This window comes from Coturnix japonica, chromosome 11, assembly GCF_054131305.1.
Source record: "Coturnix japonica strain WE chromosome 11, WE-NBRP24, whole genome shotgun sequence".
NCBI classification, from domain to species: Eukaryota; Metazoa; Chordata; class Aves; order Galliformes; family Phasianidae; genus Coturnix; species Coturnix japonica.
Window position 1 is genome coordinate 3543411 of NC_140673.1, and position 24828 is coordinate 3568238.

General features: G+C 44.6%; 1 protein-coding gene across 1 annotated transcript; it reads right to left on the bottom strand.

Moving 5' to 3' along the window:
- Positions 1 to 6154: 6154 nt before the first annotated feature.
- Positions 6155 to 9216, bottom strand: LOC146758967 (uncharacterized). Its single transcript, XM_085511970.1, has 3 exons — positions 7180 to 9216; positions 6846 to 6915; positions 6155 to 6681 (listed from the first exon to the last, which is right to left on the bottom strand). Exons 1-3 carry the CDS (start codon positions 9214 to 9216, stop codon positions 6515 to 6517), a joined length of 2274 nt encoding a protein of 757 aa, XP_085368096.1. The 3' UTR covers positions 6155 to 6514.
- Positions 9217 to 24828: the final 15612 nt, after the last annotated feature.

A 24828-nucleotide genomic window follows, 5' to 3' on the forward strand; every position in this document is an offset into this window, starting at 1 on the left:
CACTGACTGCTTCAGCAGCATCTTGAGATTGTCTTTCTTCCTCTACAGCCTGCAAGTATAGAGTTTATTAGAGTAAAAACTACAGGGTAAGGGCAGCTGTCAGTGCAGTGTCTCTGGCATCCAGTTGGCTGTGATCTGTGCCAGCAGCATTGGCATCTTGGTCTGTCATCTGTGGTCTGTCCCTGCGCATCGTGCACTCTTAATATACCGAGTACGGGAAGGACCAGAGGCAGGAAACTGGCCATCAGCCCTCGCTGTTGTGATGGAGATACCTTGCATGCCCTGAGCAGTGTTGGCAGCACTGGCACCATCATCAGCTGCTTGGGGCTAAGAAGCCTGGGCTTGCTCGTTCTGTATGCCCTGGACCCATTCCAGCAGGACAACATCTGTTCCTTCCTTGCCCCATCACGGATCCCCAGTTTGCTGGGTGAACTGGAAGATATCCATAGGCCTCCCAGTAGATCTCTCTGGGATCTCACAGCGTTTGTGGTTCTCCCAGAGCTTGTATGGAGAACCCAGACATGGCCACAGCTGTTTGTTCTCTTCCCCCTCCCTCACATGCTGTCGGCGCACTAGCCTCCTCTGGACAGTGTGCAGTCTTGGGAGAAGTTGAGTGTTTTGCACCTCTGGTGACTGAGGCAGACAGACTCAAGTTGCCCTGCAGGCCCTGGGCCTGAGTCCAGAAGAGAAGCTGAACGCGCTGTTTCTGCCTCTTCAGATGGGGCAAGACCTGTGCAACAACAAATCACCAGAAACTGTCCTGCAGTTTCTCCCTCAGTGGGCTCTTCCAGCTCTTGCTGCACAGCCTGCACGCTTATGTCTGAGGTCTGGGAATCACTAGATACCAGAAACTGGCCCTCAGCATTCGCTGTTGTGGTAGAGATGCCAAGCGTGCCCTGAGCAGTGCCGGAAGTGTTGGCATCATCATCTGCTGCTTGGGATCTCCAGTGCCCTGGCCCTTTCACGCTGTTTGGCCAGGACACATTCCATCTGGACAACATCTGGTCCTTTTTCTCCTCATCACGAATTCTGCGGATTGCTGGGATCGTGGCAGAATATCCACAGGCCATCCTGGTGATTTCTCTGGGATCTTGTCTCTTTGGAATAAGTGCAGCCTTGGAAGAAGCTGAATTTTCCACATCTTCAGGCACAGATGGGACAGAGTCTCCTTGTTTGCTCTTTGCCATGACGTGCCTCCCCTTCTGAGCCCTTCTTTGCAGATGGGGAATGTGGTGTAGAGGCTGCACCAGTGCCTCGGGTGCCCTCCCGAGCGTCTGTCCAAACCATGGGGATCTTACCAGCATTAGTGGCTTGCACCTGGGCAGTTGTTGCTGGTGCTCCCAGGCTGCTGGTGCATGCACCATGCCCCGGTACTGCCAGCTGCACGCCAACTCTTGGGCTTCTGGCTGCAGCGCACAGGGTACCCTTGCTTGGCTCTAGCGTGCAGAGGCATGAGAACAGTTAGAGTCTTTGAGGGCTGGCGCCCTGCTCTCAGATCTCACTGCCAGGTCTTGGACATGCAAGGTTCCCTGAAGGACCTGGAGAAACTTCTGGGAGTCTGCCGCCTCTAATGCCTATGGCACGTGCTCTGCCTCTTGCAGCAGGTGCGCAGGTTGTTGCTTGCAGAGCAAGCAGCTTATAGGCATTAGAAGATGTTGCTGCATGCTGGGGGTGCAGCTGCCGGCATCCCTGCTCACCTTAAGTGAGGCAGCAAGGATGGCTGAGGCTGTCTCCTTTGCCCGCAGGCACTGCTGCGGGTCACTGACAGCGTGAACTCCCACCTGCCTGCAAGAGAAGCCGAGTTAGAAACACCAAGTGAGCGCGGTCCTTCCAGCTCACGCCCCACAGAACGCTCAGCCACGGGCATCTGCTGCCCGGCTCCCCATAGCCAAACCGGCAGAGGACGGTCCCCATATGGCAGCCCCCACGGCCCTACTGTGGCAGCTCTGCTCACATGCCTGGGCAGCTGGCTGGCTGCGGCTTAGCCTCATCCTGATGACAGCTGGCCACCAGCAGCAAGTTGCAGTGTGTGATGCGGCAGTGGCTCCTGTGGAGGACAGAGAGCTGTAGGCAGGGGGCAGATACCTGTAGGCTAGGGGCAGGGCAAGCACCAGGCAAGGCCCTACCTGCCTCCAGTCACCACAGCTTTCCCCTGGGAGAGGTGGCCTTGGCACAGCAGTACTCTGTACACAGAGCTGCTCACTGGGCTGGTTGGGGTCGGCAGGCCCTCACTGGGATGTCTCTTCACTTGGGGACATACCTTGGCTTGCTCATGCTATGCAGCCAGGATGTGTTCCTACTGGACAACAATATCCTCCCCCCTGCTTCCCGCCATGTCCTATCACTACACTTGTAATAAGTTTATTCACCTGAAGTTTCTAAACTCCCTTGAAATATCGGAAGTTCACAATGAGGTCTCCCTGCAGCCTTCCCTTTTCTGGGCTGAACAATCCTGGAAAACGCATGTATATGTATATATATGCGTATGTATGTATGTGTATATACATGCATATTTACAAAACAAGTGATTTCTTCCCCCCCACCAAGTTACGCGCAGCCTGTCCCTGAGCAGTGTCTGCCCCCTCCCTGGCCAGATCCGCACAGTTTTATTTGCTTTTGTATGATGTCATATGGTGTGAGTGCCCCTTCCTGTTCCTTGTCCCCTCCCAGCCCCCTCGCTGGCAGGACAGTAGGAGAAGCTGAGGAACAGAAACATCCTTGGCTCTGTACATCATGGCTCAGCAACAACCAAAGCTCTGATGCGCTATCGGCATTCTTCTCCTAAAGCCAAAACATGGCATCACACCAGACACTGTTAAGAAAATCAGCTTCTTAATTTTAGTCTAGACAGATCAACAGGAGGAAAGGAAGATTTGCTTTTCCAGAATAAGCAACAGAGGAAAGGTCAAGAACAAGTGAAGAAACAAACAAGCTAAAGCTATCAACCATTTCCAAAAACATTTTGATGAATTAAAACCTACACCACCGAAAACACGTGACTTGAGTCTAACTTCATTTCTGCTCTGAAAAAATCACTCTGTCTTTTTCTAGTTCCTTCTTAAGTTTCTTGTTTTATTGTACCCTGCTCTCAGCCTTAAACTCATTTATTCTCACTAACAAGGAAGGACATGTTAAGGAAGTAAAGGTTGGGGGCACCTTGGGTTGTAGTGACCACGAGATGGTGGAGTTCAAGATCCAGAGTGGAAGAAGCAAGGTAAAAAGTAGGATTGCTACCCTGGACTTCAGGAGAGCCAACACTGGTCTCTTCCGGGACCTGCTTGGAGCTATCCCGTGGGCTAGGTGTTAGAAGGTAAGGGGGCCTTTGAGAGCTGGTCAGCATTTAAACAGCGCTACTTCCAAGCTCAGGATCAGTACATCCATCTGACTACGAAATCGGGAAGGGGTGGCAGGAGACCTGTGTGGATGAGCAAGGAGCTCATGCACAAACTCAAAGGGAAGAAGAAGGTCCATGAATGTGGAAAAAGGGTCTGACCACTTGGGAATAATATAGGAATGTTGTCATGGCCTGCAGGGATGTGATGAGGAAAGCTAAAGCCACCTGGAATTGAATCTGCCTAAAGTGATAACGGATAATAAAAAAGGCTTTTTAAAGTAAGTTAACAGCAAAAGGAAGACTAGGGAGAACGAGGGTCCCCTACTAAGTGAGGGGGGTGTTCTTGTAACAGGGGGATGCTGAGAAGGCAGAGTTACTGAATACCTCCTTTGCTTCTGTCTTCAGTGAAAAGGCTCTCCCTCTGGAATCCCAGACCCTGGAGGTTAGTGAGAGGGTCTGGGGAATGGGAGACTTCCCTTTAGTCAGGGAAGAGGTGGTCCGTGAGCTCCTAGGTGACACTGAGTTCCATAAATCCATGGGGCCTGATGGGTTGCATCCACAGGTGCTGAGGGAGCTGGCGGAAGTGATTGCTGAACCGCTCTCTCCATCATCTTAGAGAGGTCTTGGAGAATGGGGGAGGTCCCTGAAGACTGGAGGATAGCCAGTGTCACTCCAGTCTTCAAAAAGGGCAGGAAGGATGATCCAGGTAGTTACAGGCCAGTCAGCCTCACCTCTGTCCCTGGAAAGGTGATGGAACAGGTTGTGCTGGATGCCATCTCCAAACAATTGGAAGAAAAGGAGGTTATCAGGAGTAGCCATCATGGGTTCACCAGGGGGAAGTCGTGCTCAACCAACGTGGTAGCCTTCTATGACATTGTCACTGGCTGGGTGGGGAGAGGGCGGTAGATGTAGTCTACCTTGATTTCAGCATGGCATTTGATACTCTTTCCCACAGCATCCTTATAACAAAGCTGAGGAAGTGTGGGCTAGATGAGTGGACGGTGAAGTGGTTTGAGAGCTGGCTGAATGGCAGAGCTCAGAGGATTGTCATTGGTGGTGCAAAGTCTGTTTGGAAACCTGTAACTAGCGGCGTTCCCCTGGGGCTGGTGCTGAGTCTGGTCTTGTTCAACACCTTCATCAATGACCTTGACAAGGGGATAGTGACCACCCTCAGCAAGTTTGCTGGTGATACGAAGCTGGGAGGATTGGCTGACATGCCTGAAGGCTGTGCTGCCATTCAGTGAGACCTGGACAGGCTGGAGAGCTGGGCAGTAAGAAACCGGATGAGGTTTAACAAATGCAAGTGAGGAGTCTTGCACCTAGGGAGAAATAATTGCATGCACCGGTACAGGCTGGGGGAAGACCTGCTGGAGAGGAGCTCTGCTGAGAGGGACCTGGGCGTCCTGGTGGACGACAGGTTGGCCATGAGCCAGCAGTGTGCCCTTGTAGCCAAACAGGCCAATGGCATTCTGGGGTGCATTAAAAAGAGCGTGTCCAGCAGGTTGAGGGAGGTGATCCTCCTTATCTACTCTGCCTGGTGAGGCCTCATCTGGAATACTGTGTCTAGTTCTGGGCTGCTCAGTACAAAGAAGACAGGGATCTCTTGGAAAGAGTCCAGCGGAGGGCCACAGAGATGGTGAAGGGCCCAGAGCATCTCCCCTATGAGGAGAGACTAAGTGAACTGGGTCTGTTTAGCCTTGAGTTAAGAATGCTGAGAGGGGGTTTGATCCAGGTCTATAAATACCTGAGATGTGGGGTCACAGTTGCGATGCTGGTCCCCTTTCGGTAGTGTGCGGGGACAGGACTAGGGGTAATGGGAAGAAACTACAGCATAGGAAGTTCTGCACGAATGTGTGGAAGAACTTCTTTATGGTGAGGGTGACAGAGCACTGGAACAGGCTGCCCAGGGAGGTGGTGGACCCTCCTCTGGAGATATTCAAGACCCGACTGGATGCCTACATGTGCAACGTGGTGTAGGGAGCCTGCTTTGGCAGGGGGATTGGACTCGATGATCTCTAGAAGTCCCTTGCAACCCCTACAATTCTGTGATTCTGTGATTCTGTGAGATGTGGATCCTCTGGGGGACAGATGGCCATAGGTATGGGACAGGACGGGCACTGTATTCTGAAAATGTCAAGGGACTTCTCCTGGTGTGGAAGCCTAATGGGAAGTGGGAGACTTATAGGCACCTGGATGCCAACACTGCCCCTTCAGCAACAGCTGTCCCAAATGTTTCAGAATTGATTGCTGCTCTACAGAAGCAGGCTCCTGCCTTTCTGGCTGCTCTTGATGTCTAAGACAGGTTTCTTATTGTCCCCTTGAGGAAGGCGGAGGACAGTCAGTTTGCATTTACTTGGAGGGACTGCAGTGCACATTCAGCTGATTACCCCAGGGGTACAAACACTCACCCACTCTGGCGCTCAGAGCATAGGCACGGAGGATGGAGAAGGTTATGTTGGACCACGGTGTCCGGGTTTGTCCCTACGCTGATGACATCCTCATATGGGGGAATGATGTCTTTGTGGGAATACCCAAGACGACACAGTGTGGCACCTGAGGAGCCCCGATCCAGCTGGGACACTCTTGGTCTCCTCTAGCCAGGGCTTCAGAGACCTTCAACCCTTTCATCACAGGCCACCTCACACACACACAGCAGCTCAGCCAGCTCACACTTTGCAAGCGAGAAATCACCGTGCCTTGCACGCCCACGCTCTCTGCACTTGCTGCCATCACTGACACGGGGATCCACTGCTCCATTCTCTGATCCCAGTAGCTGCACAGAGACCAAACGTGCACAGACCAGACAGCACTCAGCCAGGATAGGGTTAAGGGATAAGGTTTAATCAGATTTCTACATATACAGGATTGGGTGTTTCATCTCTGGGAGCTATTCTACAACTACAGGACAAGGGGAAATGGACTTAAGATGAAAGAGGGTAAATTTAGGTTGGATGTTAGGGGGAAGTTCTTTACTAGGAGCGTTGTGAGGCCCTGGAACAGGCTGCCAAGGGAGGTTGTGGATGCCCCGTCCTTAGAGGTGTTCAAGGCCAGGTTGGATGGGACCTTGGGCAACCTGATCTAGTAATTGTGGAAGGTTGGTGGCCCTGCAAGGCAGGGGGGTTTGGAACTTCATGATCCCTGAAGTCCCTTGCAATCCAGGTCATTCTTCAATTCTGTGATTTAGTTTGTTGTCTCTGGGAGCTGCCTGGTGTTTGCAGCCTCGTGCCTTTCCTCTTCCTGTCCCCTGATGCAGCTGCAGGTGCAAACTCTGCGCAGAGCCCGAAGCGCCATCCTGATGACAGCTGGCATCCGGCGGCGAGCCGCTGCGTGTGGTGCGTCAGTGGTACCTGTGGGGGACAGAGAGCTGTAGGCAAGAGGCAGAGGCACGGCCCTGCCTGCCACCCATCACCATGGAATTTCCCTGGGAGGACTGCACTGCATGTGGCAGGGCACAGAACGCCGCTGGCCCCCGTGCCACTTGGTGGGCATGGCTTTCTGCCCGGGGACGTACCTGGGCCATCCTCCGGTGCATCTCTGAAGCACACGGAGCTCTGTGCACGTTTTCTGGCCTCTGCAGAAACCTGTGTGGAGAGAACAAAACCACAACCCAGTCTGTCACTGCCCGGTGATGCTGTGGGTGCCAGGCGACCAAGGAACGGATTGCCTTTCCAGGCCCCTTTGCTTGAAGGTAAGGCAGGGGTAACAGAAGGGTTCTCCACCCTAATGCGTGGAGCTGGCTGGAAAGGAGACAGCACCAGGCATCTTGCCACAGCGCAAGCTCCAGGCACCTCTCCTGCCTCTGCCTCAATTTCATGCCTGGTACCAACCACACACGCCTTGCTCACCTTGTCCTGAGGGCCCACATCTGCTCCCACACATGCTGACACCTGCTCCTCAGGCCTGGGATCTGCAGCCACAGATGATGCTGAAGATGCGGTCTCCACATCAACTGATGAATTATCAGATGTGCTGGGTGTTAAACTGACTGCCTCTGATGAAGTATCTTCCTCAGAGTAATAATCCCAGTCTTCCTCCACAGCATCCACTTTTGAAGTGCAAAGACGGGAGGGCAGGTGGATGCCCTCATCTGTCTCTGCAGTGTCTCTGGTATTCAGCATGCTCTCAGCAGTGCTAGAAGAACTGCTGCTGTCATCGCTGGAGTCTTCTTGCACAAGTGGCAGTCTACCAGCCAACAATTGGAAATCACCAGAGTCAAGAAATGAGGTATGACCCCTTGATGTTGTGGGCCGGATGGCTGGCATGCCCTGAGTAGCGCTAGCAGTGTTGAAAGCATCACCTCTTGCCTGTAGTCTTAGCTGACTGGGGCTCATCACACTCCTTGGCCAGGAAATATTCCAGTGTGACAACATCCGCTCATTTCTGTCCTCATCAAGAATTCTTCGGAGTGCTGGGATCATATGAGGGCACCCACAGGCCCTCCTGTGGGATCCTACAGGATCCTGGAAACTCCCTGCTTCTTCCAGAGCTTCAGGCATGGCCACAGATGGTTCTTCTCTTTCTCCTCCCTCAGACACTGACAAGAGGAGTGCGGCTGCATTGGCCTCCACTGCAGAGCATGCAGACTCAGAAGAATAGGAGCTTTCTGAATCTTCTTCTGTATCTACATGTGATGCAGACAGAGGCTCCAGGAGAGATGCTGAACACACAGCGTGTGCCTCATCAGATGGGGCAAGAGATGCAACCTGCAGGGTGCCAGATGACTCTCCTGCTGTTTCTATCCCAGCACTCTCTCCTAGTTCTTGCTGCGAATCCTGGACTAGAACATCCCTAGCTGGGGAATCATCAGAGGCAGAGGAGCATTCAGTGTTGGAAGAGGTTGAGTTCTCCTCATCTTCAGGATTGGTTGCTGGCAAGGGCTCGAGGTGTCCTTCAGGCTCAAGGTCTACAGTCAGAGAAGCTGCACATACAGTGCCTGCCTCAACAGGTAAGGCAAGAGATGCGCTGCACAGGTTGCCAGATGACTGTCCCGTGGATTCCTTCTCAGCAGCCTCTTCCAGCTCCTGCAGCTCAACCTGCACTCCAGCATCACTGGTTCGGGAACCACCAGGGGCAGGAATCTGTCCCTCAGCCCTGGATGTCACAGAGCATACGCCCAGTCTTCCCTGAGCAGCGCCGGCAGCGCTGGCACCGTCTGCTGCCGCTCGGGGCACGAGAAGCCTGGGCACGCTCACAGGGTTTGTCCAGCCGGTGTTGCGACTGGACACCTGAGGTCTTCGGGGAAGTGTTGGGAGTCTGAAGCTTCTAATGCCGATGGTGCATTCTCTGCCTCGCGCAGCAGGTGCGCAGGCTGCTGCACCAGAACGCCGGGGTGCAGCTGCCGGCATCCCTGGCCGCCTTAAGTGAGGCAGCAAGGATGGCTGAGGCTGTCTCCGTTGCCCGCCGGCACTGCTGCGGGTCACCGACAGCGTGAACTGCCACCCGCCCGCCTGCAAGAGAAGCCGAGGAGAAACACCAGGTGAGCGCGGTCCGTCCCGCTCCCGCCCCACGGAGCACCGAGGGCAGCGCTCATGTGGGCGGTCCCCGCGCCACGCGGGAAGACGTTCGGCCTCGCCTCCCTCGGGCTCCCTACCTGTGCGCGGCGGCTCCCGGAGGCCCGCGAGCTCTCCGGGCCGGGCAGCGGCGGCAGATGGACGCCGTGGAGGGACGAGCCCGGGCTCCGGCTGCCCGGCGGCACCGCTCGCGGCGCCGTGCGGCCCACCTGTGGGGAGAAGGAGGCGTGAGATGGAGGTGGCCAGGTCGCCACCGGCGGCCCGGCCGAGCCCGGCCCCGCTGCTCTCCGCCTGCCTCACCTGGCGGCGTTCCTGCACGCGTGGCAGCCCTGCGTTGGGCTGGGAGTCGTCCTTCTCGCGCTTCTCGCTCATCTCCGCGTCCTCGCACAGAGGCACAGGGAAGCACCCAGGAGCTGCTGCCTCCTCACGGAGCCGCTGTCCTGAGAGTGAGCGGCACTCCCTCCAGGGGACGCTGACCCCTCAAGGCAGCCCCGCGTCACAACGGCCTTCGGGTTCGATGCCGGCCCGCGTCACAAAGCCCTGGCGGTTACGACAGCCCACTGTGACAGCCCTCCGCACGTGCCTGGCAGCCGGCTGCCTGTGACTCAGCGTCGTCCTTATACCTCTCCCTACTCCTAACTCAGGATTATTATCTGAAACTAAAATGTAATTTATGTTGAAAGTAAATAATAAACTCTTCTTTATGAGATGAAATTTACTGGGAATAGTCTGTGTAATCTTCTAGAAAGATCAAAGAATCTCCCCCAAAACTTGGTGACTCCTTTGCCTATAATAGTTCAGCTGACAAAATTCATAAGGAAAAGAAATGAAGGCAACTCAGAAAAGAAAGAAAGAGAGAAAGAAAAAAGAATTCATTACTTAGAATAAAGAATTGTAGAATCTCCACTAGTAAAAAGGAAATAAATCAAAGGGATTAAGAGGAGCAAGGATCTCGGTCATCTAGTGGAGATTCGGAAGACAAAGATGTTTATTAAGTTTTTTACCCGATAGTTATATCTGTAGTCAGAAACCGTTTCACTTTCATATAACTCTGTTTTCAACCTCGTTTCTTTGTCAGTTGTGTCTGTCTTACAGATTATACTTTTATATGTAGTGGCATAATGATGTTACACTTAATGATCTTATATTTCTATACATTCTCAAATCAATACTTTAAGTGATTTTTTCACTGGTGATGCACTTTGGGAGGAGCAAAGGAGCTGTCTGTGCACCACGCATCAGGACAACATCATTAGCTGTTCTTGCTCATACAAGAGTTTCACTTATGTATGTCATTTATCTATGACACTTATTCCTAGAAGAGTTTATAGGGTTATCTTTGCTCTTAATCACACATTTCTGATAGGACAGACTTGTAAATTAATCCACTGCATTGGTAATTTCCATTAAGTTCAATTTCAGGTCCTGATTTTTGAACATTAGTGAGTAAATCTGAATTAGCGTTAAAACGGTTGCATGTTGCATTGTACAGCTCATCATGATTTCTCTGTCTTTACTCGTAACTACATGCTGGATGTTTATTTAGTACATGTTTGAAATATACACTCAAGTATGGCCGCTAATTGTAGTGGTTCCCCTGGGCAACTTGCTCTATGCATCCCTTCTTGTGGGGGTTTAGGCAGGAAGGACCCAGAGTTCCCTTCGGGCCTTAACTGTTCTTTGATCCTGTCCAGCACTCTGCTGTGCTGCACAAATGCATCAAGCAATCTTTGCACTGAGATGGTGTCAGAAATCCTCCACACTCATCCTGAATTATTCATCCTGAATTGGAAGAATGATAGTCCACTCCGTCCCTCTGACCTCAGACCGGTCTCAGCTGACCCTGCCGTAGCTGTACAATATCCCCATCATCCACTCTACTGCAATCACCATCTTCATCACAGGGAATCTGGATCCACCTTACTTAAAGCAGCCTGAAGTAGTTTCTCGGTGTTTCAGGCAACATTCGTGACAGATGAGTGTCTTTTATTCCTTGTCCGTTTTTTCCGGTGTGATAGAAGTAACTGTAAAAAGCCTTGTTTTCATGTTGCCAGCTCTGTGCACAGACTAACCTCCATTTGTGCTTGCATTTCTTTTGAGCTTTCGCATTTCTTCTGTCTGAAAATCCCAAGTTTCTGGTGTATTTATACTTAGAGTCTTACATACAATAATCTTAAATGCATAAATCCTTGCTGAAACACTGGTCAGCCAGCCTGGCCAAAAAACAAGAGCACTTCATTCCAAGCATAAAAAGATGTTTTAATTAATCAATTAATTTCAATTATTCTATTTTGGTATGTGTGGCAGTTTGCAAATATATTCTATTCTCTTAATAGAAACACGTAGCACAGATAGTGGAGATGCGAGTTTATAAGCCACACATATAGCACATATGTTGTACTTTAAAATCACGTTTGTACAGTAAAAGAAAGTTAATGATGGAATAAGTATGGTGTTCTATGACAAAAGAAACAAAGCACGCCTCTGCAGTGTTTCCCTTTCCTTCCCATGCAGAATGCCTGGAAGGTGTGTAAGGACTGTGTATGTTGGATGTGCCACATTTGGTAGCACGAAAGAGGAGTCCAAGGCAAGCCTATGAATAAGCTGTGTATTCATTGAGGTGACCCTCCAACCACATGATCTAACAGTGTCTATGGCAAGGTGGAAAAGCTGGAAAAATTGATACAAAAAAAAGAGCTTTGTTGTATCTGTACCAACAAAACGAGGCTTTCAAATAGGAGATAACAAAGCCTCTAGTTGGATGTTTTGCAGAGTTGGCTTTGCAATGAGGTGAAATTTTACATGGATGCAGCTAACGCTGGAGTCCTAACAATGAGTCTACTGAAGTTCAAAAACTAGTTGAAGAGCTGTTCTTTTACACGGTTATGAACCCCTTTACAGATCACCCCGTGTTACGGCAGCTTTGCATCAAATTATACAGGCATCCATGATACTTTTCTGATTAATTGAGGCAGTAGAAATCCATTTGGATATTTCCTCATCCAAACACATTTTCTGAGGGAATTCCTCAAGCAAGTGATACTCTTATCTTTCTGACTGTCCTTCTAATCTAAGGCCAAGGTTGTGCTGAGAGAAAGAAAACACAGATTTCAGGGACACAAGCAGTGTTGCATGCAGTATGCTGAGCTGGACTCACGCACACACATAGTCACTGTTTGAAGGCAAGGCCTTTAAATATAAAGGGAAAGGTACCCAATGCACTCCGTGCAGCACAGCTCACACCTCCTGGAGGTTTAGCTGACTGGGATGAGGTCCAGTGCAGCTAGAAAGGAAAAGTCAGAAAAAAATCCATACTCCTGTACTGTGTGCACAACAGTCTGACTCCCTGGAGCAGAAGGATGCTATGAGGCCCCTGGTTAAAAAATAATGATAGTAATAATAAAACAATTATAAAGCTGCCACTGTTGTAAAGCACCAAGGGCATATGTGACCTAATATGCTTAACTCAAAAATATGCGTGTCTTTGTACCCTTCGTACCATTTAAGAAAATTTGCAGCACAAAAAAGTAAGTACAGTGACCTAAAAAATCTCCTACCTTCTCTAGATTGTCCTCTGCCAACTCCGTATGTAATTGGAGATCAGTAAAGAAACTGCTTAAAACTTGTGTGAGCTCTCCTCATTTTGAAGGCTCTTCAGGTGATCAGCTTCAGCTTCTGCTTCCTTCAGTTATTGCGCAAGGAGAAAGGGAGATTTTAGCCTAGCCTTCTGCTAGTAACATACCTCCTGAATCTCCTGTATGCATACTCCTGCAATTGATATAACCAGATATAACATATTCCAGAGCATGGACTAAATATCTGCAGCACACAATACAGGAAAACCTCTGTGAAAGTCAAATGGTATCTTATACTGCTATCTGACCAGCAGATGAGTGCTGCTTTTTCATGTTGGCTATGCTAACAAGACGGAGATAATATGCACACAGCACTTTGAAGAAATAAAGAGTATCTACAGTTGTTCAGGTACCACGTAGGTAATTTCCTAGACCTGTGAAAATACTCAGCTCATGAAAGCACATATCAGTCCTATGACTAGAAGCAAATGAGAAGACGGGCAGTTTAGGGCACAAGAGCACAAGAGAAGTTTAGGGTTAGGGTTAGGGCTAGGATTAGGCTCTGGATGCCTAAGTGGAGAAGTCAGGAAAGGAATGCAAGAGACCAGCATGGCTGAACTGCGACCTACTGGTCAAACTAGAGAGTAGGAAGAAAATGCACAGGCAGTGGAAGCAGGGACTGGTAAACTGGGAGGAGTACAGGAATGTTGCTGGGCTGCGTAGGGATGGAGTCAGGAAGGCCAAGGCCCAATTGGAAAGGGACGGAAAGGAGAATAAGAAAGGCTTCTACAGGTACATCAACCAGAAAAGGGAAGTCCAAGAGAGCGTACTGTCCCGAGTGAGAAACATAGACAAGGTAGTGATAAGGACAAGGAGAAGGCTGAGGTATTCAGCAATATTTTTGTCTTGGTCTTCACCGGAGAGTGCCATCCACATAGCCATCGAGCAGGTGGTTTGGAAGGTGCAAAACGTGGGACCTGATGGTTCACAACCACCTGAAGAACCTGAGCATCCGTAAGTCTTCAGGTCCTGATGAGATGCACCCCAGAGTCCTAAGGATGATGTAGTCACTAAGCCACTCTCGGTAAGTGAAGTCCGTGGCGACTGGAAAAAAGGCAATATCACACTCATTTTAAACCAAGGTAGAAAGAATGAGCTACCAATCTGTTAGCCACACTTCAGATTGCCTCTGTACACCATTAACTGATGAGATTAGCCTGGTGTGGAACTCATATCTAAGTTAGAAGTTTCTGCCTTTAGAAAAATGTAATATTTTCATTGATCTGACCTTTTTTTTTTTTTTTTCCTTCTCTTTCTGCAAGTAACCAGTTCACAGTATTGTGATTTTTTGTAATGATTTTGGAAAAGAAGAGTTTGTTGTGAAAAGTACATCTCACCAAATCTGTAAACAAATGTTCCTTCCCATAGCTCAGCTGAAAAAACAAATTCCAACTAAGAATCAAAACACAAGGTGACCAAAAGCAAAAAATCATACGTAAGTATGACACAAATGGCATGAAGATAATTACTCCCCTCCACACATACCTGTACAAGCACATTTCATTAAAATTCTGAGCTAGCCTTGTCTACTTCTAGCCTTTACTCTCTCCATAGCTCAGATAACATAGCCTGTACTGAAACTCTTAGTCAGTCTATTTTATGAATGTTTTAACTGCCGGATTACCTTTTCAATAAAGAAGCAACTCCTAGAGTTGAATCCTAACATCAGTAAAACCTCAGGCTCCGTTGATTTTTCTGTCAAGGTAGATTTATCTCTGAAGAGACATCAGCCTGTTTAAGCATGTGGCTGCATACCCTCTTGCTGTAAGGCTGGTTAGTGTCTCTTCATATGTGTTTCCTTTGCAGTAAAGAGGCTGTGCCGCACCCAGAGTCTGAGAAGAAAGGGAAATAATGTGAGACCTAGGGGTACTGGTTAAGCTCAAATGGACTTCTGCAGTACATACAGGCACTCATATCAGCAACAATGTATGAGTCTCGGTTTTGTTAGCACAGTAGATTAAGTGACAGTGCCAAAAGTGACCTTTTCCTTCCCTACTTCTCTCCCCAGAACCAGCAGACGGTGTGTGTGTTTCAGACATGCAGTTGCATAGCCTGCTTTCCCTTCCCTTCCCTTCCCTTCCCTTCCCTTCCCTTCCCTTCCCTTCCCTTCCCTTCCCTTCCCTTCCCTTCCCTTCCCTTCCCTTCCCTTCCCTTCCCTTCCCTTCCCTTCCCTTCCCTTCCCTTCCCTTCCCTTCCCTTCCCTTCCCTTCCCTTCCCTTCCCTTCCCTTCCCTTCCCTTCCCTTCCCTTCTCTTCCACGATTTCTGAATTTCTCTGTACAGCAGAGCCCTGATGCACTGACACAAATGGGTACATATCTAGTGTAGCCATCAAATACCATCCTCTCTCTGTGTCTCCATTATATTCAAACAGCTATGTAAAGTTTTACAGTAACTCTATCATATACTTCAGCATGGTGTGTTAAAAATTCCTTTCCTTTCCTTTACTTTCATTTCATTTCCCTTGGTTTCCTTTTCACACTGAGAGAAAATGAATGGGATTTCTTTGAGGATGAATTTTTGATTACCAGATAAAATTTTCTGAAACCATAAAGTAAGCTAGATTAAAAGCACACTAGTCTAGAATGTCATAGTTCAGGCTAAGGATTTGTAGGCTAGAATTATTCAAAGTCCAATAGAACAACCTTCATTTTAGTTGCAGAAAGCTCTGAAGTCCTCTCCATAGTCTGAATTAGAGCACCTTTCAGAGGTGATGGCTGCTTTGGTCACAGCTGGGGTACAGAAAGGAGATCTGTCTATGAGGGAAAGAGAAGAGCGATGTCTCACCAATTTTCAATTTAATTTTTTTTTTTTTTTTTTTTGGATGAAGAAAGCAGACAAAAGTACCTTCAAAATATTAAAGACCAATAATTACTAAAGATGAGCACTTTTCAACAGGCTTGCAAGGCGCTGTGTCTGATGGCACTGCTGTCTGTGGAGAATGTTTATGCAGAATGGCTTCATGAGAAAGGACATGAAGAGATTCCACTAGTTAAATTGTAAAAGAATGAATGTGATTAAAGACAAAGACGGTTTATCCTAGGGACGGTCACGGGCTAAGCAGCTGTGGAGAAATCAGTATGTGAAAAGACAGGGTATGTAGCTAAAGATGAAATATGTATCTAGAAGCAAGGACGGCCTAAGGGAAAAGCAAGATGTGTAGCAAGGTGTAGACAGAGCTGCAAAGAAAAAGTATCCATAAGACTAACCACAAAGGTCAGATGAAGTAATGTCTAATTCACCAATCCTGAGCTTTACTTTTGCAATATGCATGAACTTATTACTGATTGTATAAATGAGATGCTGTAACACCTAATAAACGAGGCTTGTTGACCATGATAGCATGAGACTTGTCTCCCGCGGTTACTTCCAACAGCTGTCCCCCTTGCTCTACAAATATTCAAACCAGAAAGCAGGATGAGAAAAAAAAGGAATCAAGATAAGCAGGGTTGATGTCAATACCGATCCTTCTGTTACTGCCATAGTCATTGCCACAAGTAGCTTCCCTTACATTTTGACGATCACAGCAGTCCAAAAGTATTACCAACAAAGTATAGAATAAAATATTTATAACACATAAGCACTACATCCGTGCTTATTTTTATTCATACGAGCAGTTCATTTGAATTCTATGAAACATTTGAGTTTTACAGCTTTTTCCTATACCATTTCAGCTTGGAACTTGTGAACATAAAATGTGGGTTCATCTGTTATGTCTAACTGGAAGAACAAACACCTTTTATATGACTGCAGATTTTTATACCGTGATCCTTGGATGGCTGAGCAAGTTAACTGTATGTAAAAGTCTGAGTCTACTTAACTGTATGTAGTGTAAAAATAATCCAGGTTCAACTGTTTTTTTCTCAGAAAATTATAGGAGCAGCATCCTTTTGGCTTTTCATAATGGGAAGGGGTATTAACTAAATCACTTCCTCCTGTCTCAGTTTTGTCCTCTTCATTCTTAAACCTGAAAGCATTATCTAATCTGATATCTGATATCTGATATGTACATATATTTTAACATATGCATTGTACTGTACCTTCTTCACAGCCTGTCCTATTGTGGAGATAGGTGCAGAGCGAGATAAGCTGGGTAGGTATCTGGCAGTCAACAAAGGTCCTAATACCACAGCTGTGGATAAAGGATATTAATTAAAAGTTTCAAATATTTAACATGTTTTTTATATAAAATAAATTTTACAGTCTGCTTCTCTGGCCTGTTTTAATCCTAATGTGTGAGACACTTGATGTATAAGCATAACCACTTCCAGTTAAATACTAGATCTGTGTAAACACTAACCAAGTCTCCTATTTTAATACAGGCTGCAAATGTTGATATAAATATATTTGATTATAAATATATACAGTTGATATAAGATATTTATATAAGATATAAATGTCTAACATAAAAGTACAAAAACAACAAGGTAAAGCATCTGAATTTGTGGCTTTTAATATAAGCTTTCTACTATCTACACAGGACAAAGCAGCGTAAGTAAAATTCATGGGTATGCTGGCAGTTTGCTTTATATCTGAATTTTCAACATGTTCACCTCCTTCTTACATAAAGTTATTAACTTTCTCCAGAAACTAGAAAATACAAACCTGAACAGCACAGCTAAATCTATGTGGTGAGAGAAAAGTGAAAGAGAAAAAAACAAAAGCTGTTACACACATCTTTTTTTGTTTCAATTCTTCTTTAACAGGTAAAAATTTGAGATGCAATTGTCTACATAAATGTTATTGCCAGCATCTGTGAATTCTTGCATTCACAGATTACCTTTAGGATATCATGTTAATTATAATTGATTTGCATATCACTGACATTGCTGTAGAAAAAAGAAGTAAAAAGGTAAAGTGGATCAAGTCACTCTGCTGGGGTGTGAAATTAGCCAAGCCAGAGCAGAAAAATAAAATGAAACTCACCACAATTTAAATAAACAAACAAGGAGGAGAAAGTAATTTCTATCATAGTTTATTTGATAGCAGAATATCTTTACTTGCTTGGGAATTGAAAGTGACCATAAGAAGGGTATATTTTTAATCTAATGAAAGCAGCATGTTTTGTTTGAAAAGGAGTGAACTCCTGCATTTGAGGTCCACAGTGCTGAGGTACTGCTTCTTGCTTCTTCCAGTCTGTTCTTTCCATGGTCAGTTTGGTAAGTTCAATACCTGTTTCACTTTGCTCTCGCTGTGATCATAGAACACAAGAGTGCTGTATGGAATAAGGTGTTACTCATCATGATGATGTTACTGAACACGATGAAGATCTCAAAGTCTGGATTGTCAGTGAGCAAATTCATTCTCTTTGTGGGGCAGGCTTTGGGAAGAAAAAAATCAAACCCACTGAAAGAACTAATTCTGATAATGTTTTACTTCATGATTGCTTTGCTCCCCTATTGCTTTGGAAGTGAGGTGTTGTGACTTTTTTGTTTGCTTGTTTGCATGTGAGCTTCTTTTCACCATCTGATTTTACTTTGAGGAAAGTCTCACCACCTGACAGTCGTGGCCTTTTAGTAGAGGCTTACGTTTCTTTCTGTAAAATAAATACACTGAGTCTGAACAAGCTTAAAGCTGATACTTAAGTAAGGATTTGCTCCACTTAAGCCATGCTTATAAGCTCTAAGAATGTTTGGATTTTTATGCCGCAGTTTATTGCAGTGGTGCCATTTGGGCTGTTAAAGTTATTTCAACACTTCCATTACCAAGACCCTGTTATCTGAAACTGGCAATTCAGTCAAAGGATCCCCCTACAAAAATACCCACAGTTCGGGGCTGAAATGGTTACCTAATTTCACTCTGCAGCAACACAACTAAATGGCTAAAATGAACTCAAAATCCAAGTATTCGGAAGCTGTAAAACACACACAGCTTTTAATTCTGTTTGGATTCTGTGCTTCTATTACTAAAGACCCCTTTTCTCTGTAGAGCAGGAATCCATTAAATGAGTGAATGTCACTGTAGGAATGCACACAAAATATGTATCTTTTGTTTATTTCTTTGTCCCATTGCTCATAACTATAGAAAGACATAAGAACATAAGAATTTTTGGTATATCAAACTTATGCACTGTATACACTACTATTATCATTATAAAGTGAACAATAAGAGGATAATTGCTTTTATTAACACATATATTTTATATATATTAACATATATACGTATTAAAAATAACAATGAAAAGTACAAAAAAAACATTAAAGCTGTGTGGCTATGTCTATGACAACAGGTATCGGATGATATCATGGATAAATTATTAACTTAATAAAGGTTTTTATGTATCTGTTCCTTTGCTTTCTTTTCTTTTGTTTTCTACACGCATTATATATTTCTTTCGTTGTTTTTCTTCCTCTTACAGTAGCAAGATATTTCTGGTGGGAGGCAGAGCTTTGGTCTATATTGTTGTGATGTTCCTTAGTCTCTTTTATCTTTCACATTGCCTTTGGGTAACATTGCCTCCTGGTCCTTTACTAGGAAATAAAAGGCATAGGAAACCTAGCATCCTCCTTTGCAGATCCCTTGTGCAGAGAGTACAGTTTTGGTTCATCATGCCAAGCCATTCTCAGAAGGTAATTTAAAACACTGACAGTTGAAAAATCCTTAGGACCTGTTTCTGGTATGCCTTGAGATCGTATTTAATATTGTAAGTTATTGATATTATTGATATTATTGGTATTGATATTAATATTGATATTGTAAGTTATAGTGATGATAATTCTAGAATGGATGTCCTCTGTGTTGCTCTCTAGAATCCTAGTCCCTTTGTGTGCGTTGTTTCGCCGGAAGGACAAAACACAGGAAGGCATCATCTCTACATGCACTGATAACTACAGAGAAAACACAGATTGATGAGCCCAAAAGTTGCTGAAAAATACTCCACAAAGTCCAAAGTCAGTCAGCCAGAAAAATCAACAAAGATCAGGTTGAGTTCAGTACAGCCTCAGTACCTTCAACAGAAAAGAAAACATATAAAACTCCCAGATGAAGGCAGACTCAAAAATGATCTGATGTTGGTACTTTCTTTTAGGTTCTGCTTTGTTAATGTAAAGCTCTTTGACTTGTCAGATCTTTGGTACACCTCATTGTTTTATGAATTTATCCTAAAACAACCAAAGTAAAATGAAATGAAATAATCACGTCCTTATCAGAGCACATAAATGCTTACAATTATGAAAATGTTCTGTATTTTGAGCATCCGGGAGATATAATAAGCTGTATGAGAATTAGGATAGTTCCGTGGGAAGGAACCTTCAAAGATAATTGAGTTTCACTACTTGACCTCTACAGGGCCAACCAGAAGTTGGAGTGTGTTATGTGTGATACTGAAGGCTTTGTCCAAATAAATACTGAATATTCACTGCTGTAGAGCATCACCCACTTCTCTAAGAATCCTGGGCTTCCTAGAGGAAAAAATGTCCTGCTTTCCAGTCTGAACCTCCCCTGGAGCAGCATGGTGCTGTTCCAGAGCATCCTATCAAAGAGGGCACCTCTCAGCCTCCTTTTCTCCCAACTAGACAACCCAAATGTCCTCAGTCCCTCCATGCAGTACTTGCCTTCCAGCCCTGCCACCAGCTTTGCTGTCCCCTCTGAATGCTTTCAAGTATCTTACCATCCTTTTTATGTTGTGAAGACCAGAACTGCACGCAGTACTCAAGGTGCTAAATACGCCTTCCCCCTCCCCCTCCCGCCCCCCGCCCCTAATTGGAATAATAAAATAATGACTAAAACAATGAAAGACTGAAAGGTGCCCAGATTTTATTTGACAGCATTGCCACACCAGTCAATGTTCCTGAGCACCCTGCTGGATTAGACGTTTGTTGTTTTACGACCAATGGTTAATACTAATGCTTTCTGTATTTCTTAACCTCAATGAAGAATAAAGAAGAAAGAGTGCACAGGGATCTAAACAGAGATTGCATTATATTTTGGCCTCTAAGCAAACTGGAAATGATTTTAATTAAGAACTGATACAGACTTTGTTTTACCATTGCTTACTCCCTTTTACATTTGCATGGCATAGAATGGAGTTTAAAAGGAATTGTAGAAAATGAGAGACTTATGATCCTTTCTCACCACCATATGCAGCTGGTTCTCTGCTGTTTTTCAGGTAGGTCTGGTGGTAGATGGATGGTGAGGGATTGCAGATACAGTTCTTTATAGACTTTCTTTCCTGCTGCCAAGTGAAAGAGGAGTGTTGAGACAGTATGAGTCGGGCTACTTTATTCCTAGGGCAGAAATACAATAATTTAAATCATGCATACAGTACTGAATTTGTTTCTTGTAAATATTCAAGCTATAATGTAATTTTTATTTTTTGTTGCTATCCTACTGTTTAGACAGTGTTGAGAAATCAGGTGTTGTGCTGCTTTGTATATTGACATATTTCACACTGAAACTCATAACGACACAGCAAATTCCTTTTGATTGTCAAATTCTGTTTGTTTGTTCCTTGTTTTCTGAGTATGTGGCTGATGGTGTCTGTTCCAAGTGACAGATAAGATTTGTGCTGAATGCATCCCAACACTGAGCTGGACAGATGCTGGAAGTAGTAGCATTAGGCCTGCTGTTCTGCAGTGGCAAAAATATTAAAGTTATTTGTTCAGGTGTTGATCCCAGTTGCACTGATGTGGAATCCGCAGTTTCATTAAAAGAAAGCACAGAATATTCCATGTGGTGTTTTATAAGAATAGCAGAAACTTGTTGCCTACTCTTTCATTTTCCTAGGCTGAAGAGTAAACAATAGATTTTCTCTTTGATTTTTGAAGAGTCATACAGAGTAATTAAACCTTTGTGGCATTATCCCATGGCTACCTAATGAAATGGGAGTGTATGGTGCTAGAGACTGCTTTCTTTTATTTTACTGTTAGAAGCCAATTTTTTTTTTTTTTACTTTTTATTGGAAACTTTCTGCACAGCTGAAGAAACGAACAGCTCCACATGTTATTTCAGGATATTCCCAGTGATTATTCCTGTCCATAGAACATATGCTAGGGATGAGCAGATCAGGCAACCACACTGAAGAAAAAACAGTTATTTTGCTTAGTATTTTACTGCTTTTTTTCTCTGTACTTAAGAGGTGTGCATTAAATCTGATCACTGCTTTAAAAAAAAAAAAACAAAAAAAACAAAAAAAAACCAAACAAAAAACTACAAGATATTTATTTTTTTTTTAGATTGTCTCACCACTTTCTGAGTGAAAATTTTCCCTCTGACAGCTAAGCTAAGTCTCTCTTAAGTTTAACACTATTCCCCCTTGTCCTATCACTACCACACCGTGTCAAAAGTCAGTCTGCCTCCTGTTTGTAAGATCCCTTTAAACACAGAAAGGTGTCAGTGAAGTCTTCCTGGAGCCTTCTCCAGGGTGAACAAGCCCAGCTTTCTCAACTTTTCTTCGCAGGAGAGGTGCTCTAGCCCTCTGATCATCTTCCTGCCCATCCTCTAGACCCACTCCAACATCTTCACATCCTTTCTGTGCTGGGAGCCCAAAGCTTGGATGTCATACTACAGATGGAGCCTCACAAGGGCAGAGAGAAACAATCTTCTCCCTTGCTCTGCTGGCCACCCCTCTTTTGGTGCAGCAAAGGATACACTTGGCCTTCTATCCTCTCTCTGCAAGATCCCAATACATAGTTCTGTCATTTGCCTTGAACTGATTTCTGTAATTCATACTGCCAGCAGTAGAACGAAAATTGATCACATAAAAATGCACTGAATATTCTGCAAAGAAGAAAAGATGTGGTATGCATATATGTGCAAGAGTAACAGTGCTTTTCAGGATGGACTATTGTTGGTGTATTTCTGTCCTTTGTTCATGACTAAGTAGCACTCACAGTTAAGAAATAATGGGTATTGTTCTATTGCTTTTTTCCTAAATTGAAGCACCTGCGTTTTTCACATGCCTCATAAAAAGTTGTACAGAAAATACTGTCCTCTGAGCACATATGATGCACCTGCCACATTTTTGCTTGCTGCAGCAGGCACTGCTTCACAAAAGCTACCATAAAACTGTGTTTGTTATTTCAAGCATCCCATGGGATAGATTAGGAGTCTGAAGGATCATGACAGCTACTTGTGGAGTTCCCAGCAACTGTGGCGTCTACACATCTAATCCTCAGGGTCATTATCTGTGAAATGAAGCAGTGGGAGGCTCAGTAAGGCAGCAGCATTACTTCTTCCAGAACTTTCATAAGTAAGACTGAAAAAAAAAACATCTTGCAAAGAAAAAGCAGAATTGAACACAAAGGGTGAATTAGAAATTGAACTGGCTCATTGCAGTCATGAATTACAAATCTAGGACAATGTCCAAGAGGGGCACATGCATCAACACAACCTTGCTTTTGAGCTGGTATTCAAATACTTTTAAACACATTTGCTGAAGTTCATAGTCCTCATTTCATTTTAGCATATGGTACATAAGCTGCTGCCTAGCAAATTATTCAGTTTAATCTTTCAGTCCTTTTTACTGTCCTAAGGTTTAAGTTCAAATCAGTAAGTACGGCATTCTAAATAACAATACTTTGGGGTTAAAGGCATAATAAAAGAATAATTACAAAAGTAAATGAGAGATTAATTCACGATTATCAAGTCTGAAGATCTCGGAGAAAGTCTTATGAAGTTCAGATTTACTTTTGTTATTCCTGTTACATAATAAACCTATTTATTATTTAGTATTTGCAGGTAATTTGTAGTCTGAAATCGATCTCTTGACTTCTCAAAGAGTCCGAGCAATACGTAGAAGTGCACTAATGTGATTTTCTGCTGGAGAACACACTTGGGCATTTCTCTTCTATGGATGGATTAGCAATCCTATTATTAAAGTGTTTGTTTCCTTTTCTTTTTAGTATTCCAAACAATTTCATTTAGTATCAGTGATACCTTGGCCTTATTCCTGACCTTATTCCAGTATGTTCTAATAGATTATATGAAGTATATCAATGAATTAGAAATCATCTTAGATAAATGTAAAAGAACAGCATATGTGATAATTCTTCTATATCTCTATCATGAAAACATTCAGATTAAAAAAAAAAAACAACTACCCGTGTGTATAATATCTAGCTGAAGTAATTCAACCATATTTCATGCCACTTATGTTTTTCTTGCATATATAATTCTTCAAATATAATTCTTTTTGCTCCTCTGGGGAAGAAAAAAAATAGAGTAATTTGCTTTAACTCCATAAAAAGTGATATCAACAATATCTCCAAGCCTTAAGAAGATTTATCACACTGGAGAAAAACATCTCGGAGCATTAAACTGAAGCACTTTTAAAAGATAGTCCTGTAGTACAAAGTTAATTCAAGTTAAGTAGGAAAAGTGTGCTCTGCATTATATTCTGCTTTGATAAAACTTTTCCTTTAATTCATTCATCAGTCATTCCATTAAGGAAAACAATTTGCTTAATACTGAAGAGAGTTACAAATACTGTTAGAGAGTATTTATGTGCCATAGAACCTCGAGCCTTTTGAGAATAAAAATCAATTTTTATTAGAGCATTCTTCTTTTGATGTCTCACTGCAAGAAGAAAGAGCTCAGGAAACTTTTTAGTTGAGCTCTGAATTCAGCCCAGTGGCAGCTTTTGTATGGTCTGGGTCAAACAAACAAACAAAGAAAACCCACTGGAGGGTCATAAAAAGTACTAAAGATAACATCTGCAGCAACCGCGCTGACAGAGGGGCGCTGAAATCGTTTCAGTACGGAAAGATAAAGGGAGAGGCACAGAGCAGTGGAGTGATCACAGCAAGCCGGGATTGCTGAGGAAGTGCAAATGTTCAGACGTTTAGCTGCTTTGTAGGATCCTTCACTTAATGAGAAAACCTTTTTTTGACCAGCCCGCTTCAGACATTGTTTAGAAGCGTCACTAACTTAAAGTCAATACTAACGTGGACTTCATTGTCTCTGCATTGTCGACGTTTCAGTTGAGATTTTAAATTAGCCTGTGTCAAACTGAAGATCATGAAGTCGTGGTATCGAATTACTATCGCTGTTAACAAAGAGCAGCTTTTTCACATGATTACCACTGAAAATAACATTACTGTTGGCGTCTTTTTTGTTTTGTTTTGTTTTTTTGTTTTGTTTTGATTTACCTAGGGGTCTTTCTCTAGTTAGGTGCCCCTTGATGGCAGTTTTGTGAGAAGCTGGAAAGCTCGTTTCTGCTATCTCCTCACTTAAATGCCATCCCTACATATAACCACTTATGTTTGTTAATATACTATGTTAGAAGTGAAAGGAAATCTGCTTAACATTCACAGCTAAGTATTCATGTTAGCATTCCTCACAAGTACATAATCCTGTGTGACATGCTTTATTTCCTTTCGCTGATTGTGTGATACCTTTGGTAAGTCATGGTAG

Coding starts and splice junctions, on each gene's coding strand:
- LOC146758967 (XM_085511970.1), bottom strand. CDS start 9,216: ATGAGCGAGAAGCGCGAGAAGGACGACTCCCAGCCCAACGCAGGGCTG. Junction 6,916..7,179: donor ATGTGGGCCCTCAGGACAAG/GTGAGCAAGGCG, acceptor CTCTCCACACAG/GTTTCTGCAGAGGCCAGAAA. Junction 6,682..6,845: donor TGCACCGGAGGATGGCCCAG/GTACGTCCCCGG, acceptor TGTCCCCCACAG/GTACCACTGACGCACCACAC.